At 39.5% G+C, this 15,131-nt stretch overlaps 1 protein-coding gene across 1 annotated transcript in view; it reads right to left on the bottom strand.

Moving 5' to 3' along the window:
• Nucleotides 1-2,028: 2,028 nt before the first annotated feature.
• MARCO (macrophage receptor with collagenous structure) overlaps nt 2,029-15,131 on the bottom strand; it is a 57,900-nt gene continuing 44,797 nt past the window's right edge. The window contains exons 13-16 of the mRNA XM_036746851.1: nt 7,795-7,839; nt 6,169-6,249; nt 3,950-4,123; nt 2,029-2,374 (exon numbers count right to left, since the gene is read on the bottom strand). Of these exons, the coding sequence (XP_036602746.1) occupies nt 2,244-2,374; nt 3,950-4,123; nt 6,169-6,249; nt 7,795-7,839 (431 nt within the window). The 3' untranslated portion in view covers nt 2,029-2,243. The remainder of the gene's footprint in view (nt 2,375-3,949; nt 4,124-6,168; nt 6,250-7,794; nt 7,840-15,131) is intronic.

Genomic DNA, 15,131 nt, shown 5'->3' with positions numbered 1-15,131 from the left:
TTGTTTGGAGGAGAATTTGGACAGGCTCCAGGGAATTTTTGTTTCACTCCACCATCTTAGTACTAGAAGTCAACTAGCCTGTCTTATAAAAAAAGGGAGTCACCTCTATCTTATACCAGGCTAGCTCTCAGGACAGGTCCTACACCTCCTTTTAGCAAGGTTATATAGTCTTCCAGCTGCCCATTTTAGAAATGATCTTTTCCAGTTCTGTCTATCCTGTATCCTATTTTCATCAGATAATTCTAGATCATGTATTTATTGTAGAGTTTAAAGGAACTTTGGACAACTAGTTCAATCCCTAAACTTTGCAGATGAGGAAATGAGAACAGAGAGGAAACACTGAAGCAAAGTGATGATTATAGCCAGCTTTACTATACATCAAACCCATTTCTTCTTGCTCAGTCCTCAGTTGATAAAGAAGATGAAAAAAAGCTGGAGCAGCTGCCATCTATAAATACTATGATCCTGTGACTTCCCTTGGCTTTTGTTTCCTCATCTATAAAATGTGGTTTGTTTTAGATCTAGACCTACAATCCTATGTTCATTTTACAACAGAAAGTTCTATTGGAAACTGGATAGAAATGAGCTTTTATTGGTTGAGTACTCTACTTAAAATACCTATTTGCTATTTTATTAAGTCACCTCTCCCCATTCCAGCTGAAGTAGATGGAATGCTAGATTTGGAGTCATGAAGGTCTTTGTTCAAATCCTACTTTTGATATAAAGTAACTGTGAGACTCTGGAAAAATCATTTCACCTTTTTTGAGCCTCAGTTTCCTCATCTGTAGAATGGGGATAAAGTAGCATTTACCTGGTTTTGTGGCTCAGATGGGATAATACATGAAACTTTCTATAGAACTTTGAAATTCTCTGTAAATATGAATTATTATTATTAATTATATTCAATCCAATGAATATTTACTGTACTTAACATTACCCTGGTACAATTCTTGCCCTGCATAAAGATACTTTTTTTTCAATAAAATGTGAGCTTCTTAAGGGCAGGGACTCTATTGTTTTTTCCTTGAATCCTTGTGGGCTGGTATAGTGTCTTGTAGCTGGCACTTAACAGTAGGCACTTTATAAATGCTTGTTGAATTGAGTAGACTAAAATTACCTCAGCCAGGTGATCTCACTGTTTGGTATGACCCAAAGCCCCTTCTGTTTTCTCTTTTGCTACAGATTCTTTATCTTGGCCACTATTTACAATACTATGGTCATTCCAGGGATCCATAGTATTCCTTCTTGAACCAGCCCTTGGGGCAGTGCAGCAGCACTCTGGGAATGTGTCAGTCCCCTGACTAAGCAAGCATTCTAAGGACAGAGCAACTCTGGGGAGTGGATGTGTTCTCATTTCTTTTTGGGGGTGGAGGAGGAAAAGTCCTGACATGCTTTATAACCCATTTTTTTCCTGCCTATTTATCCTCTAAAGCAAGTGTTCTTAACCTAGTGTCCATAGACCCATTTGTCTGTGGATAAATTTCAGGGGGTCCAAGAACTTGCATGGGAAAGAAAACTGCATCTTTATTTTCACTAACTTTTGATTTCATTTGAAAATGTTATTCTGACTGGAGGTCTATGGACTCCATGACACATATATGTAAAGATCCCTGTCCTAAAGGAAAGTAAGGTCTCAAGGCTGATATCCAAGTCTCCTGTTTCTTCAAGAAAGCACAGATAGACCTTTCAGATTTTGTCCATATATGTCTCCAATTTACCTCAAAGATTCCCATCAATTTCACTTTGACTACCATACCACTTTGATGGAATTTCTGGGCATACAGAACATTGGTGAGATGATTTTGAGACAGAGAGCTTCATAGTGCCCTTCATATCATGACACACAACCTGCCACCTAATCTCCTATGCATGGGCTTTGCCCTGCTTTGCAAATAACCATGCAAAAGGAAAGGAAGCAACTGGCAGCTGGGACACGTCAAGGGGCTTCAAGGGGCTTGCATCAGAACATTTTCTGGGATTCACTTCTGGTCCAGGAGTGAAGAATTAGCTTGATTTTTCAGTAGTGGCTCCAGTCAAAGAAAATACAACCAATTTTCTTAAGGATTTTTCCATAGGCAGCATAGGAATGATACAGAGTGAAATCACCCACACATAGACAAGCATGTATATTTAACATAGGACACCTTGTGAGTGAAGCTAGTCACCAGACTAAGGATTGGTGATCAGTTTACAGTGTGGGCTTCAAGGAAGTTGGGGAAAATATGGGATGTTCTCTGTGGGAATCAGCTGCATGTTACCCCAGCATCTTCACCATGGTGACAGTCGTGAGAGCCCCAGGAATTTTTCTCGCAATCCCAGATGCTACTTTCAGTCCCTTTGCACGTAACCTCATCCAACCAAATTTGTCCAGCACCTTTCAAATGACAACAATGAAAAGGATAATGAAGTCCAAGGCTTCCAACTCAGGACAAAACAACCTATCCACAATGGCAGCACTATTCAAGAAAGCTAAAATTTGGGGGCCTCTTAAAAGGTTTGGTAGAGGTCTTGGAGTTTGCATCATATTCAGTAAACTGCTAAGTCCTATGGACTTTCATTTCAGATTGTCTCCCAGTTTCCTTTCTCTCCCTTACCTCTGCCACAGCCTTTTCTCAGGACCTCGACATTACACACTGACGACTACAGTAGGTTTTCATCTGGTCTTCTTGCCTCTAGTTTTTCCCACTGCCACCACCTCTGGCTTGTTCCATATCCCCAAATTTCATACGCTTTACTAGGACTATGTTGCTATACTCTGCTCTCTCCCCAGTACCTCCTTGCCACTTCTGGAAATGACACCTGTACTTTGAGGCTCAGCTTGAGTTCTTTGTTGTTCAGTCATTTTTCAGTCATGTCTTTGTGACCCCATTTGGAGCTTTCTTGGAAAACATACCAGAGTGGTTTGCCATTTCCTTCTCCAGGTGAGGAAACTGAGGCAAACAAGATTAAGTGACTTGCCCAGGCTCACACAGCTAGTAAGTGTCTGAGGCCAGATTTGAACTCAGGAAGATGAGTCTTCCTGACTCCAGGCCCAGAGCTCTGTGCACTATAGCGTCACCTAGATGCTATTTAGGCTCTACCTCCTCCATAAAATCTTCCCAGAGCGCGCTAGGCCATAGTGATATCTCCCTTCAGGAGCCCTTCCTGGCTCTTATCCAAGTGTCCAGAACCTGGCTGTATTCTGGCTGTTCAAAGATACCTCCTACATCAGCTCACCCAACTCTGGTTTCCTTTCAAGGCCCCCACCACACACGCACACATACTACAAATCTGGACACACAGGCAAAAATGCATATTTTTGAAATATTTGGAATATTAACAAACCTCAGCCCACTTGACTTCTTTTTCTGGGGTATGCTAAAGGAGAAGGTGTACTCCATGAAAATCACAGATGCAACATACTTGATTCAATGCATAAAGAGTGAATGTGCTAAAACTGACGTCCATGTGGAGTTATTGCATTGAGTTCACGTGAATCTTGCGAAGCATATCAACCTTTGCATAATAAATTATGGAAATCATATTGAAGATGTTATTTATTAATATTCCAATTAAATAAAATGTTGAAATTTTCATTCATTCATTTCATTTCTTGAAAATATACATTTTTGCCTATGTGTCCAGACTTTAGGAACACTCTGTACAATTCCAGTTCACTACAAGTGGCTAGGGGTTCAGAAAAAAGTCATCTGGTTAGCTGATTAAAGTAATTCAAACTGGAGTATGAATAGCTATTGGTCTTATCTCTGGGGATATTGGGTTTGAGAAGAACTTATAACCCAAATGAAAATTTTACCTAATGGGATACTGGGGGAGATCCTTTTGAGTCAAAGATTTCTAAGTCTTCGGTTTCTAATATATGAAAGCTGTATTGGAATTGGTAATGAATCCCTCAAATAAGGATCTGAGGAATACTGGTTTATTTGTTTGCTCCCAGTTTGTGACTTACCTCCTCCTTCATTGGAGACTGCTGTTCCTGTCCTGTACCCCAGCATGCGACAAAAGACAGTGGCATCCCGATAATCCCAGGAATCATCACATATAGTGCCCCATTCACCATTGTAGAAAATTTCAGCACGGCCTTTGGACCTTCCCCCAGCAATTCTAACCTTGACTAGTTGTTCTACAGGGAAGGTAGAAAAGATTTGCAAGGAAGATGTGAGGAAACCACTGTTTTATCCCACAGCAACAATAATGGGGCCCAGGGACAGAAATCCAGTTGCTTTGTACCATGATATTGCTACAATTTCACTGACACCCATTGTTCCTTACACATTGGTTCTGAGATGTTGTGTTGATTCCTCAATTTTGCAACTCTTGCTAGTAAGATCCTCTTCACCACTTTCCTGCCTTTTGGATTTGGCATCCTTGTGACTTCTGGCTTGACCCAGAGTACTTTCTGCTTTACTTTGTCTGATCATGGCTAGGACCTCTTTCCCTTGGAGAGTCCTCACCTTCTGGCTCTATGTATTGCTCTTAATTACCAACATATTTTTTACTCTGTCCACTTGAATTTCACAATCACATTATATAACCTGCCAAAGGATAGTACTTCTTTAAAATAAAGAGTATTTTTAAGTAAATAACTATTTTAATGGAAATTAGCTAGATCATGTACTCTTCATGCTTCTTTCATGCCTAGAATCAGGTAGCCTTCCTCCTGTCCTCTCTCCTTCTCTCCTTTCCCTCCCTCCTTCCCTCCCTTCCTCCATCCCTCTCTTCTTCCTTCCTTCCTTCCTTCTTTCCTCATTTGTTTATTTATCTGTCCAAATCTGTGACTGCATTGGTTTAGAGATATAGTTCCTCATGAGGAAGCTTCCTTTGTCAGTGCAGATCAGGAACCTGTCCTACAACTTACCGACTTACCGACTAGTTGATTGGAGAATCAAGAGGTTAACTGACTTGCCCAGGGACACTTAGCTAGTATGTTTCAGAGGTAGGACTTACACATCAGTCTTCCTGACCCTACTACCTGGCACTCCCTCTGCAAATATACCTGAAGTACTACCATTCACTGGATGGTAGTTCTTACAATTTCAGGGAGCAAGTATTCCAAAGGGCAGCTACCAGACTGAATAGTTGTTGGTCTTACAAATCCAGTCTGATTAGTTTTGACAAATGTCATAGAAGAAAAAGAAAAAAAAAAGAAATTTGAGAATTGGAACTAGAGACCATAGACCAGTTCTCTAGTATGTGCTGAGTGTTTGCCTGGTATGCACTTGATTCCTCAAAGCAAAGAATAAGACTGTCCTGTGAGGGAAAAAATCAAAATCATCTTTTGGTATCTAGTTCCCTTTTACCCTTGCCTTTTCTAGCAGTGTCAACACTGAAAGAGGCAATGTTTCAATATTTCGAGGAGTCTGTGGTTTTATCAGTATGAGCACTTCCTCCACCAACATGAACCTCCAGGCCTCTATGCCTTGTTTCTTTAATCCAACCCACAAGATGATGAACAAATTTCTTCGGGTGAACCACTGAGGCACACTGAGCTAGAATCAGTTGATGGTTCATGGCTGGGTCTACCAGTTGACATGGCTTTTGGGACCCCAGGACCATCTCTAGGCCATGTTAAAACATCAGAAGATTTTAGTGTTCTCCTCCCCTGAAGGATAAATTAAAAGTGGGCAATACCTATTTGTCTTTCAATCCCTGGCAGTCCTTTAATGAAAGAAAATGAGTCATTATGAAGGCAGGCAAGCCTGAATCTTCTTTCTTTCCTTTGGGGGCAATTGGTAGGGGTAAGGGGAAGCTGAGGGAGGAAGAGGAGATCAAGTTCTCCCTTGTTTGTGCAGTGACCCATCAGTAGAACTGAATTAAATTGAAATGAGTCACAAGAATTTATTCAATTTGCTTTGGAGAGGCTTTCCAGTTTATACTATTGTCCACCTCTACTCATGAGCAAAAAGAAATGGGTACAGGCAAAAAAGTTTAAGTTTGATCTGAGAAAGAATTTTCAGGTAGTGGGCCATTATAGGAAGGGACTGTAGAATCTTCACTAGAGGGCATTGATTGATATTAAGATGGGATCCATCTGGTAAGGACAGATTTACTGACATCCTCCCTACAGGGAGGGGGAGGGATGTGACAACTGCTAGTCCTATGTGAAAATCCATTGCCCCAAAAACTTAAAATCAGGCTCCACAAAAACCAAACCAAACCCAGCCTTACCCTGCTCTCCTTTTTGTCCTTTGGCGCCAGGTTCACCTTTGTTCCCCACATTTCCTTGTGCTCCTTTCTGACCTTGAGGACCTACAGCAGAGAAAAGAGGTAGTATGTGCTTCCTATCCCAGTATTTTTAAAAGGGGAAACTAATGGAGCGGGATATTGAAAGGGACAACGAGAAGGGGGGGGGGGTGCTGAGAACTAGCAGGGACTGGATGTTCAATTGCAAGAGATTTCTAGCTCTTTCTGTGAGGGTGCCAACTGTCCTCAGACTCCACTGGGGTCAAAAGATAGTAGGAAAAATACAGATTTGAAATCAGAAGACCTAGTTTGAACCTCAGCTGTGTCACTTACTAATTGTGTGACCATGGACAAGTTATTTAACTCCTTTGGCTTTACCTCATATGCAAAATAAGGAGGTTAAACTGGAGGATATTTGTCAGAAGTTGTCCCCACTCAGTAATTTATGTATAATTCAGCCACTAAAATTGGTACTGCCTTCCTGCCCAAATCTATGATTAATAGAAATCAGGAAGCAGACCTACAAAAAATCAGCCAGTCCAAAAGAAATTATATACTCTCTTCTCCTTCTTTTTAAAATATTTTTAGTTCAATATTCATAAAACCCTGAAGGCTATAACAATCTGTCAATTAAATTAGTTTAGCTGAAGAGCGTCAGTTAAACTGGTTATTTGGCCTGATACAGCTCAAGCTGGTCTGTTTGACTTGACTGATTGAAGTACTCCATCATCCAGTTTGTTGATTTTCCAGTTGGTGAGGCTATACAAACCCAAACACCAGGACAAATTCTGGAAATCATCTGGTTGCTTTGTCTCCTGGTCTATATCTAGCTGTTTTTGGCATCTAGATGTTTGACTTTGGATGAAAGCCCCGGTCTGAGTATGTTGTCTTGAGGCAGATGGGGGACAGAGTGCTAGGCCTGAAGTCAAGAAGACTCAGGCTCAAATCTTGTCTGAGATATGAGTTGTGTGCCCCTGACAATATCATTTTAACCTCTCTGGACCTCAGTTTCCTCATCTTTAAAATTAAGCAGATAAACTGGAGGACCCTTCTGGTTCTAAATGTATGATTCTATGACCTTAGCCTGATGAGAGCAGGATGAGATGGTGCAAATTGTTTGGAGTGTAAAGAGATATGTGGGCTTCAACAGCAAAGATTGGGTGATTTGAACCAAACCTTTCAGATCCGTGATTTTACAAAGTCTCTTGCACAATTGGTGAACAGAGTTACTTTATTTTATCCAAATGTAATGTATTTGTACGTATGCTAAACATTCTGACTGTTCCCCCTGACAGCACCCCCCACCTCTATTCCCACCCGAATTTGAAATTTGTGAGTTTGCATTATTCTCCTCTGTTTTTTACAAGAGGAATCTGGGACCCCGAAAGATCTGTTGACTTCGCTCAGGTCACACCACACCCAGGCTGGTGTAAGAACCAGAAGCCCTGGATTTCCTTATAGTCCCTTCAAGCCCATTACAACTTCGGGGACCAGAGGAGAAAGGAGAGAAGGAAGTTGCTGGTGTACATTTCAAAGTCACAGAGACCTGCCATTTGAATGCACAGACTCTAGTCATCTCTTTGAGAAATTAAAATCAAGCAAGTACTCTACCTGGAACTCCTGTTTCTCCTTTTGTCCCTTTCTGTCCTTGATGCCCTAAGAGAAAAACAAAAATAAAGAAGAAAAGAAAAAAGGGAGAAGATAATAAAATTTAGATATTAGACACTTTTAATCTTAAGACACTTTCTACTTATTGTCTGATTAATGCAGGAGGGAAGATACATTGGTTCTCTAGGATTTTTCAAAGGTCCCTTCACTTAGCATAAATGGAGACAGAATTGCAGATGAATACTAGCCTGTGTCTTCATGTCCAACAGAACCAAATGGGACTATAAACTTTGGCTCTCCAGGCCTCAGACTGTCTGCCTGAGCCTATCTGTTATGCAGTAATTCAACAAAACTATTCACTGATTCCTGTGTATAGAACATTCCTGTTGCTAGACACATGAGGAGGCACAAAGCTTAGAAATATATGCATGGTTCCTGCCCTCAGAGAGTTTACAGTGTAGTAAATGCATGTAACTATAAGAATATAAGCTCTTTGATAACAGGAACTGTTTCATTTTTGGCTTTATATTGTCAACACCCAGCAGAGTCTTCCACATAGGGGGAGCTGAACAAGTACTTATTAAGTGTGCAATAGCCATAAACACAATAATACATGAATGCGAGAAAAGAGAGTGATACAAGAAAACCATGAAAAACAAGTCAACAATTTGCTAAAGGAGATCCAAAAAATACTGAAGAAAATAACACCTTAAAGAATAGACTAACCCAAATGGCAAAAGAGCTCCTAAAAGCCAGTGAGGAGAAGAATGCCTTGAAAGGCAGAATTAGTCAAATGGAAAAGGAGGTCCAAAGACCACTGAAGAAAATACCACCTTAAAAATCAGATTGGAGCAAGTGGAAGCTAGTGACTTTATGAGAAATCAAGATATTATAAAACAGAACCAAAGGAATGAAAAAATTAGAAGACAGTGTGAAATATCTCATTGGAAAAACCACTGACCTAGAGAATAGATCCAGGAGAGAGAATTTAAAAATTATTGGACTACCTGAAAGCCATGATCAAAAAAAGAGCCTAGACATCATCCTTCAAAAAATTAGCAAGGAAAACTGCCCTGATATTCTAGAGCCAGAGGGTAAAATAGAAATTGAAAGAATCTACCAATTGCCTCCTGAAAAGATCCACAAAAGAAAACTCCTAGGAATATTGTTGCCAAATTACAGAGTTTCCACATCAAGGAGAAAATACTGCAAGCAGCCAGAAAGAAACAATTTGAATATTGTGGAAACACAATCAGAATAACACAAGATCTAGCGGCTTCTACATTAAGGGATTGAAGGATGGGCTTGGAATATGATATTCCGGAGGTCAAAGGAGTTAGGATTACAACCAAGAATCACCTACCCAGCGAAACTGAGTATAATGCTCCAAGGCAAAATATGGATTTTCAATAAAATAGAGGACTTTCAAGCTTTCTCAATGAAAAGACCAGAGCTGAATAGAAAACTTGACTTTCAAACACAAGAATCAAGAGAAGCATGAAAAAGTAAACAAGAAAGAGAATTTATAAGTCCCTTATGAAGGTTGAACTGAAGTTGAACTGTTTTGTTTACATTCCTACACAGAAAGATGATGTGTGTAATTCATGAGACCTTTCTCAGTATTAGGGTAGTTGAAGAGAATATACATATATATATATATATATATATATATATATATATATATATATATATATATATATATATAGACAGAGGACACAGGGTGAGTTGAATATGAAGGGATGATATCTAAAAAAATAAAATAAATTTAAGGGGTGAGAGAGGAGTACATTGAGAGAAGGAGAAAAGGAGAGATAGAATGGGGTAAATTATCTCACATAAAAGTGGCAAGAAAAAGCAGTTCTGTTGGAAGGGAAGAGGGGACAGTGAGGGGGAATGAGTGAATCTTGCTCTCATCAGATTCAACTTGATGAGGGAATAATATGCACACTTGATTGGGTATCTTACTCCACAGAAAAGTAAGGGGAAGGGGATAAAAAAGGGGGTACAATAGAAGGGAGGGTAGATAGGGGGAGGAGATAATCAAAAGCAAACACTTTTGAAAAGGGACAGGGTCAAAGGAGAAAATTGAATAAAGGAGGACAGGATAGGATGGAAGGAAATATAGTTAGCCTTTCACAACATGAGTGTTGTGGAAGTGTTTTACATAATGATACACGTGTGACCTATGTTGAATTGCTTGCCTTCCTAGGGAGGGTGGGTGGGAAGGGAAGAGGGGAGAGAATTTGGAACTCAAAGTTATAAAAGAAGATGCTCAAAAAAAAGTTGGTTTTGCATGCATCTGGGAAACAAGATATATAGGGAATGGGGCATAGAAATCCATCATGCCCTACAAGAAAGTAAGGGGAAAGGGGATGGGGCAGGGAGGAATGAGGTGACAGAAGGGAGGGCTGACTGGGGAATGAGGCAATCAGAATATATGGCATCTTGGAATGGTGGGGAGAGTAAAAATGGGGAGAAAATTTGTAACTCAAAATCTTGTGGAAATCAATGTTGAAAACTAAAATATTAAATGAAAATGATAAAATTCAAAAAAAATAATACATGAATGCATTTGAGAAGTCTGAAGGGGAAGCTTATTATGGAGAGGGTTGGGGGGAATCAGGAAAGGCTTCAAGGAGGAGGTGGCAGCATTTGAATTGGTCTTTAAAGGGTTGGGAGGCATTCAACAGACAAAAATGAGGAGGGAAGACTGGTCAGACATAGAGAAGGGCTGAACAAAGGCTTGGAGGAAGGAAAACAGGGTATGTTCTGGGGACAGAAAGGAGAAATTATGGGTAAACTGAATTGAGATACTGTACAATTTGCTATCTCATTCATAGAGAATGAAAGCATTGAGTCCCAAGATAGACTTTTTAATAGGAGTTGACACAGGGGACTCAATCATGACATGGCAGCCATTAGGAAATTTGGGTGCATTGCACATGGTAAGAGCCCAACAAGTTCGATTACTTTGAGGAATCTGTGTGTCATATCAGGACTAAAATCAGGAAGAGGGAAGAATACTTTGATAGAGTACATACAGCAACTGTTTATAATTCTGTGAAGAAAAATAATTTCACATTTGGAATTATAATTGTGTCAATATGTAAAAATATTGACAGAGCTTGGTTTTTGTGTAATTTATTAGCACTCAAACTGGTAATAAAGTTTGGGACCCTTAGTTGAAACAAATGATTAGGGCCGACCATAGAAACACAGAATATCTAGTTATAGAATGAGACAGTTGCCAATCAGGTTAGTGAAACTTTTCTTTCATTAAATGTCTGTTTTAAGGGATCACAGTACAGATAACTAGACTTTATGTGAATTTAGACCTCCCAGGTAGAGTTTGTCATTCTTCCTTTCCAATCACAATCATTTTATAATATATTCAGATAATTTTTTTTGATTTTAATGAAGTTCCTGGGAATATTTCTGCAAACACAGTTTTTTGAGCATCATTTTATTTGGTACTTAGTATTGAGATGGCATAGTACATTGGAGAGCGCACTGAATTTGGACAGAGCACTTAGGTTCAAATGCCAACTTAGTATCATAAAATCCTAGGTCTAGAATTGGAAGGGACACAAGAGGCCATCTAGCTCATTAGCTTCACTGTTCAAATGAGGAGTTTTTATTATAGGGAAATTAAATGATTTGCTAAGGTCACACAGGTAGTATCAGAGGTCTGTTTTGAAACCAGTGTTCTTGATATCGCATCATTTACAAACCATGTGACCTTAGGTAAGTCACTTATCCTCCACTGGTCTCAGTTTTCTGATCTCTAAAATGAGGGGGTTGGACTAGATGGCTTTTAAGATTCCTTCTAGCTCTAGGTCTTTGACCCTATGACTCCCCGAGGCAGAATTTTATGTGTGTGTATATATACATATCCATACACATATACGACACTGAGAGGGACTACTACTAGGACAATTAAGTGAACTGGAATGCCTTTGTTTTCTTCTGGAACACCTGTAAATTATGTTCTACTGAGAGATTAATGCCTTTTTACATAATGAGTTCCCATCTGGAAACTTGGCCCAAGTTAATCAAAACTGGACGAATATCATAGTCCTTTTGATTTGGGGAATACCAACATCCTGACCCTGAAAAACATGTCTATAAATATCACTAAGAAAAGATCCCTAGATTGCAACATCTGGCCTCCAGTACTAACTTGACAAGGTCCGGCCAGGCCACTGGACAATGGGAAGACCCCTCAGAAACATATCTCCGAGTCACCATAGGAGGCTACAGTTTAAAGACATTTGAATTGTTTCGGGCATATTACAGAAGTGTTATACAGAGATTTATTCACATTTTAATTACTGTGTACCTGAAATTGGAAAATGTAATATTATGCTTATTCTGGTTGCCAGAATTAAGGACAATATCAGAGAAGTTAGTATTGAATCAATCTTTCTGTGGTAGCCTGGTTAAATGCAAGCGGGACTCATGATATATGAACCAAAGCTATGAAAGTATCAAATGTCTACCTGTGACAAAATGTTCCTCTTCTCTAAAAGTGGAGAAGGTGGTCTTCTGGTTGGGTTTCAAAGAATGAAGAGAAATTCAACAGGTTAAAAGGGGAAAGGAGGATATTCCAAGAATAGTGTAAGCAAAAACATGGAAGTATGATAACACCGTGTGTGTGTGTGTGTGTGTGTGTGTGTGTGTGTTTGGTGGGGGGGGGCATGGGAGATAAGGTAGAAAAGATTTATTCAACTGAGCTAATAGCACAAAGTTGCAGGGGAAGAACTATGAAATAAAGCTGAAAAGGTAGAATGGTACCAGGCTATGGAAGGCTTTAAATGCCAGGCAGAGAAGTTTGAATTTTACTTGATAAAATTCATGACATGAATAGATAGCCACATTGAAGATTTCTGAATAGAGAGGAGTGACCATTTCCTTATTTTTGTGGTAGAAAGATGATTTGCCAGAAGAATTCGAGGAGGAAAGAAATGAGGAGAGGGAACCTTCAAGGAGGCTATTGTGATAGTCCTGGTGGGTAGTAATGAGAAGTGTATGAAGGTGTTGGCAACCAGAATAGGGAAGAGATGTAAGAAATGTTAATGAAGGCAAAATCAAGACAATTTATTAAATGAGAAGTAAAGTAGGTCACTCAATGTTTAGAGTACTGGACCTGGAGATAGGAAAGCTTATCTTCTTGAGCTAATCTCAGACCCTTGGTCAAGTCACTTAACCCTGCTTGCCTCAGTTTCCTCATGAGGAAAATGAGCTGGAAAAGGAAATGGTAAAGCATTCCAGTATCTTTTCCAAGAAAATTCCAAAGGGGGACACTAAGAATTGGACATGCCTGAAATGACTGAACTGAAGGTAGATGGAGGAGTCAAAGTTAGTTTCAAGGTTAATAACATGAGAAACTGGGTGAATGGTGGATCCTCAGATAGAAATAATGAAGGCAAAAGGTAGAACATGTTTATGAGGAAAAATTAATGAGCTCAGTTTGGGGCATGTGAAGTTCAAGGGACTATGGAACATCCAAGTGGTGATGTCCTTCAGGCAGTTGAAGATGAAGGTCTAGAACTCATTAGGTCTGGTTGGAGATGGAGATTTGGAAGTCATCTACAGAGAGCTGAATCTGTGGAAATCAATGAGATTTCCAAGAAAAACAGTAAAGGGCTAGCAGAGACTTTGAGGGAGCATTCACATAAGAGGTCAGGAATGCGGTGGATCCAGCAAATGAAATAGAGTCAGGGAAGCAAGAGAGTTTTGTGTCTCTGAAACACAGAGAAGAGAATATTCAATGGAAGTGTGGTCCAAGTATCATAGATTATAGCTTCAAGGCACATTAGCGGTCATCTTGTCCAATCATTTTTACATATGAGGAAACTGAGGCCCAGATAAATTAAGAAACTTGCCCAGTCTCATTTTCAACAGTGTCAAAGTTATCAAAAGGATGCTGAAGATTGGGGGAAAAATCTGAAGGATTTGGGTAGACGAAGTTATTGGTAACATTTGAGAGACAGTAGTATGTTTGGGGCAAAAGTCAGACTGCAAGGAGTAGAAGAAGAGTAAGTACAAAAGAAATAGGTATTGAAATTTTTTTTTTCAAGAAGCAGGGAGAGAGATGGGACAGTAGCTGGATACAGCAGAAGGGTGAGGGGGAGGTTTGTCATTCAAGAAACTTGAACATTTTTGTAGTCAAGTGGGAAGGACACAATGTAAAGATAGAGAGACTGAAGATACAAAGAGGAAGTAGATGACCACTGGAGGAAAGTCCTAGAGGAGGCAAGAGGAATTGGCATCAAGTGTGAGGAGTATACAGAACTGTTCTTTGACCAGTAGAAGGCAGAGAATGGATGGTGATTCTGAGAAGTATGAAAAAATGAGAACTGAGGAAGACCCTTACCATAAGGCTGCCATCTTTGTAGGGAAGGACAAGACTGAATCACTACTTAATTGTCAAAACCAAAGACTTTTCTCAATCCTTTTCACATAGCTAGTAAAGTGATTGGTTTTTCACTTAGATGACTGACATTGACATCCCTAATCTGCCTTACTATCCACAATAGGAGCTTAATTGATGTTCGTTAAATAAGTCAATTGTGACTTACTATACAAATGTGGACTGTGACTCCCTGAGTGGAGGATATGCCAAGGGAATAAACTGAACTAAACTGAAGTGCTCTGATGATGCCAGGAGAGCTCAACTGAAAAACTAGGGATTTTGTTTGCATGTATTTTTTTATTTTTAAGAAAATTCTTTTTAAACAGGAGAAGAGACAGAGAGACAAAGATAGAGAGAATCTAGGTTATGATGACCTGGTGTGCTAATGATACAGCCTGCCAGAAGTGCTTGTGACCTGGCCCGTGTGTTGATTTGTTTTGCTTAACTGTACCTTTTTGTTAAAATGGAAGTCTCTATTAAGTGTGTGTGTGTGTGTGTGTGTGTGTGTGTGTGTGTGTGTGTGTCTCAGGATGGGGATTGATTCATTAAGAAATGACAGTGATATAAAAAAGTATTAGTAAAGCATTTTAATATATGATATAATACATATGACATTTCAAATATGTGGGGTTGAATATATATTATATTATACATATACATACACATACACATATACATATATATGTATATATATGTATACATATATATATGTGTGTATGAGGTAGTATAGTTAATAGAGAACCTGCTTTGAAGCCATGAAGACTGGAGTTCAAGTTTTGCCTCAGATACATATTGGTTCTGCCCTGGGCTATGACCCTATGAAAGTCATGCCATATGTTTGTTTGCCTGCATGTGCATGTATATGCGTGTATACATGTTATCGCTGTTGTTTGTCCTTTGTTCTCAAGGAGGACCGTGAATTGGA

The sequence above is a fragment of the Trichosurus vulpecula genome, chromosome 2, assembly GCF_011100635.1.
Source record: "Trichosurus vulpecula isolate mTriVul1 chromosome 2, mTriVul1.pri, whole genome shotgun sequence".
NCBI lineage: Eukaryota > Metazoa > Chordata > Mammalia > Diprotodontia > Phalangeridae > Trichosurus > Trichosurus vulpecula.
Note: the sequence above shows the minus strand (reverse complement) of the source record. Positions and strands in the feature narration are given on the sequence as shown.